The sequence below is a fragment of the Thunnus albacares genome, chromosome 5 (assembly GCF_914725855.1).
Source record: "Thunnus albacares chromosome 5, fThuAlb1.1, whole genome shotgun sequence".
Taxonomy (NCBI): domain Eukaryota; kingdom Metazoa; phylum Chordata; class Actinopteri; order Scombriformes; family Scombridae; genus Thunnus; species Thunnus albacares.
Window position 1 is genome coordinate 11,634,164 of NC_058110.1, and position 4,774 is coordinate 11,638,937.

The following is a 4,774-nucleotide window of genomic DNA, read 5'->3' on the forward strand; positions in this document are numbered from 1 at the left end:
TGTTATTTTTTTCTCATAATATTAGGAGTTTATTCTCATAGAGCAATGAACCTTTTCAAAGCAATGATATTATTTCCTCAAAATCTCAAAACTATTATATTATCAAAATATTTTTTTCCCCTCATTGTGTCTCTAATACTCCATTATCATTCAAAATGCCATGTTGGGCTGCAGTTGTGTTTTGTGTGCTTTTATTTTTGAAATCGAAAGCATCCAGTCTTGCATTTTATCATGAAAGGTTTAATCTGACCATGTCACATGACAATAAAAAGGTCTAATGATGACATCACATTCTGAACTCCAGTGATGACGCTGTCATGTGTCCTTTGAGATGTCATACGGAATGTTTACATCGTAAAGGACAAACTCAGCCTGTTGCAACTTGGACTCAAACAGAGAGACATCTCTCAGTACAAAGAGAGCGCCCACTGAAGAAACGACAGTTCAAGTAGTACCAAAACTGAACTAGCACATCTCCACAAGCAACAAATATCGCTACACTATTTGTGTTAAAGCATCATGCAGAAAAGCAACATGTCAAGAGTTGAGGTAAGAATTTTTCAGCAAGAAATGCTTTCAGGCAAACTTTTTTCAATTGCTATCTGCTTCATCTTTTATCTAAAGCTCAGACAAAAATCCTTGTGAATATTTCTTGACACAAGGGATTTTTAATAAACAACTCACGTTGCTAGCCTGATGTGCTACTATACATTTGTGTGTTGAGGATATTTAACTTCACTATTGAGTGAGTGTATTTAAGTGAAATACACAAACTATATTTTAGTGCACTTTGTCACAAGAATGTGAGTGTTTTGGTCAAGGCTTTGGCACATGCATTTAATGTTTTGAGTGACTAATGGCCATTTGCAGCTTAAATGAAGTGCTGTGCTGTCATGTGATAATTACACTTAATATTTTGATCATTTTAATGGAAAGAGATAATGAAGTGATGGAAGAAAGTGTATCTTGAAAATCATTTACTTGTAGTTGTTAAGGCTTTAGATAAAATATGAAGACTTGAGAGAAATGCTCCATATACATATACTGTGCAGTGCATGTACATGCTGTTGTGAGAATAATGATTATCATTCAGGGCAGCAAATAAGAACAAGTGTAAAGCCATTTCTCACATCCTGTTAGATATATTCAGATATATTTTCACTTACATTTTCTCTTAGGTGAATGAAAGAGATTTTTTTATGGCTACAGTACATTCAACTGTATTGATAAATATAATGATGAAAGACCTCTTGTCTTTTTGTATGTATCCAAAGTAAGGATGGGACAGTATTTTTACCTGCATGTACATTTCTGTCTTTCAGACACCTTTCCAAGTGCTGCACCAAGACTCTGCCAGTGGTCCAGACCATGTCAGCCAAGCTGAAACGGCGGAGCAGAACCAGCACACTCCCGGTAGAGTCCTGCAGGCCCTGCGGCGAGCCCTGTTGGACTCCAAAACAGTAAACCAGCAGTTGGCCGCAGAAAATTCTGCTCTGAAGGAGCAGATGGCCTGCAGAGAGATCGACTGGGAGCACAAGTATCAGGAACTGCTGGATGAAAAAGCCATTTTGGTGAAGACTGCAAACAAAAATCACCAGCAGTTTGATGATCATTGCAGGAAGATGGACATGAAACTGAGAGGAAAGGAGGAGGAAGTCCACTCCCTTAAGAAAGATCTGCATCACCATAAAGTAGAGATCAGGAGGGTCATCAAGTATTGGCAGCAAGAATATGAAAAGATGACGGCCTTCTGGAAGAGCGAAAATGAAAAGATATCAAAAGTCTGCCAGGAGGAAAAGGCAGAGCTGGAATGCTCATCCAACAAGACTGTCACTGAGTTGAAGGCAACATGGGAAAGCAAGTGGTCTCAACAGGAGAAGGTCCTCGCCGAACAAAAAACTGTGCAGGAGGACTTAGAGAGGAAGTTGAGCCAAGTCACCCATGAAAAGCAAGACCTGATCTCCGTAGTAAGGGAGAAAAAGAAGGCTCTTGTAGAGAATATGTTCCAGCTGAGCCAAAGAGAAGTAGCCAGCAAACAAAGTGAGGCAGCGTGGAGAAGAAAATATGAATCTCTAGAAGATGGATTGAAAACGGAGATGCAGAGACAAAGACAGCAACTGGAAGACGAGTGGCGCCATAAGGCCAGCCAGATGGAAGAGGAGATAAAGCTCCTGAATGAAGAAAATGCCCAACTTCAGGTACGTCACATCAGCTGATCATTTTGATTTGAATAATAACCTGTTGGATTTTGTTTCAGTTTGTTTGAGATTGAACCTTCGGACGCAGAAAACACTGAATTGTATGTTGTTTTTCTTTTCAGGAGCTGGCCAAGAAAACAGATAAAGAAAAGGCAAGAATGAAAAAGGAGGAAAAGAAGGCGCAGAAAGAAATAGAGAAGAGACTGAAGAGGGAGAGAAAAGAGGAGGAGGAGAGAATGAAGAAAGAAAAAGCAGAACATGAGAAGATGGAGAAGGAAAGATTGAAGAAAGCAAAGAAAGAGGATGAGGAGAGGGAGAAGAAAGAGAAGAAGGAGAGGAAGGAGAGGGAAAAAAGAGAGAAAAAAGAAAAGAAAGAGGAGGAGAAGAAGGAGAAGAAGGAGAGGAAGGAGAGGGAAAAAAGAGAGAAGGAAAGGAGAGATGAGTGACATCCTTTCTCCCTTCCTATCCGCCCCCCTTCCCCAACCTCTTCTCTTTCACCCCTACCCGACAAACCATCCCAACCCCTCTACCCCTTTACCCCATAAACCTCTCCCATCTCTTTTCCTCCCGTCCAGACTCTCCCCCGCCTCCCTCTCTCAGGAAATTCTCTCTCTCATCTCGTCTCATCCATCCATCCATCAATTCAGCCTATGTCACCCTCCTTCTCTCCTCTACAAGGGCAACACGGTGGTCCAGTAATTACGTTTGCAGCCTCACAAGAAGAAGAAGCCACTCAGCTTCTTCTTCCTGTGAAGCTTAGTACTGTACTATCAATAAAAAATTAACAGAAAAGGTTTTCAATATCTATCTTATATGACTCTCTGTAAACTGATGATGACTCTTCATGTTTTTAACTGGTTTGCCTCTTATCTCTCTGACAGAGAGCTCTTTGCCACAAGTAATGATCATTTCTGATAACACTCTTAAATAATTTGTGGGGTTTCCCAGGGATCAGTGTTGGGGCCACTAATTTTTAATGTACATATATGTTGTCTCAGAAGTAAACTTTAGGGGTCATGTGGGGTCATCAATTCTGCTTTTTATCATCTCAAAAATATGAAATGAATAAATTGAATACAACAGCTCAACCCTAAATTATTTTTCAAATAATATATTTATTGTTTGTTGCCATGGTGAATACTGTTCAGCCTAGAGTCAACAGTAGCTTGAAACTTCTACAGTATAAATGGCTCATGCATACATGCATAACTCCTGTTAAATTGCATATGTTTAATGATAACATTCCTGATACTTGTGTCAAGTGTAATGAGGCAAGAAGGACATTGTACCACTGTGTATGGGAATGTGTGAAAGTGAAATTCTTTTGGCAAGATATTATTAATATGATTGATCAAATGTTATCAAAGACATTACCACTGGATCCTAAGCTTCTCGTTCTGGGTTTATATCCTACCAACCTAAACTTACAAAGTAAATCAATCAATCATTCAGTCAATTTTTATTTATATAGCGACATATCACAACAAAAGTCATCTCAAGGCACTTTTCACATAGAGAAGGTTAAGACCGTACTCTTCAATTTACAGAGACCCAACAATTCCCCCATGAGCAAGTACTTGGCGACAGCGGTAAGGAAAAACTCCCCTTTAACGGGTAGAAACCTCAAGCAGACCCCGGCTCTTGGTGGGCGGCCATCTGCTTTGATCGGTTGGGTTGAGAGAGAGAAAGAGAGAGGGAAAGAGGGAGGGGGGACAGAAGAACAACAATCATAACAACAACAATAAGTATAAGTATCAATAGCCAGGGAAGGATGCCATCAGGACTGTGAAGGACCGTGAAGGCTCGGCCCAGGACCCGGGGTTCCTGTGAGATGAGAAAGCACAAAAAACTCCGGGGAAGAAGCAAAGTTAGTGACATGCATTGATGTTACATGAATGCATACAGATGGAGAGGAGGAGGAGGAGAGAGGAGCTCAGTGCATCATGGGAAGTCCCCCAGCAGTCTAGGCCTATAGCAGCATAACTAAGGGCTGATCCAAGGCGAGCCTGGTCGGCCCTAACTATAAGCTTTATCAAAAAAGGAAAGTTTTAAGCCTACTCTTAAACATAGAGAGGGTGTCTGCACCCCGGACTGAATCTGGTAGATGGTTCCATAGAAGAGGAGCCTGATAGCTGAAGGCTCTGCCTCCCATTCTACTTTTAAAGACTGTAGGGACCACCAGTAAGCCTGCATACTGGGAGCGCAGTGTTCTAGTGGGATAATATGGTATTATGAGCTTTTCAAGATATGATGGTGCCTGACCATTAAGGGCTTTGTAAGTTAGGAGAAGGATTTTAAATTCTATTCTAGATTTTACAGGAAGCCAATGTAGCGAAGCTAAAATGGGAGAAATGTGGTCTCTTTTTCTAGTTTTAGTCAATACACGTGCAGCTGCATTCTGGACCAGCTGGAGAGTCTTTAGAGACTTGTTAGGGCAGCCTGATAGTAAGGAATTGCAATAATCCAGCCTAGAAGTAACAAATACGTCAACTAGTTTTTCTGCATCTTTTAGGGACAGGATGTTCCTGATTTTTGCGATATTACGTAAGTGAAAAAAGGCCTTTTGAGATTTGTCC

General features: G+C 40.7%; 1 protein-coding gene across 1 annotated transcript; it reads left to right on the top strand.

Moving 5' to 3' along the window:
- The first annotated feature begins 516 nt into the window (after positions 1–516).
- LOC122982261 (nuclear matrix constituent protein 1a-like) lies at positions 517–2,216 on the top strand. The gene is made up of 2 exons (XM_044351447.1): positions 517–549; positions 1,323–2,216. Exons 1-2 carry the CDS (start codon positions 520–522, stop codon positions 2,214–2,216), a joined length of 924 nt encoding a protein of 307 aa, XP_044207382.1. The 5' UTR covers positions 517–519.
- Positions 2,217–4,774: the final 2,558 nt, after the last annotated feature.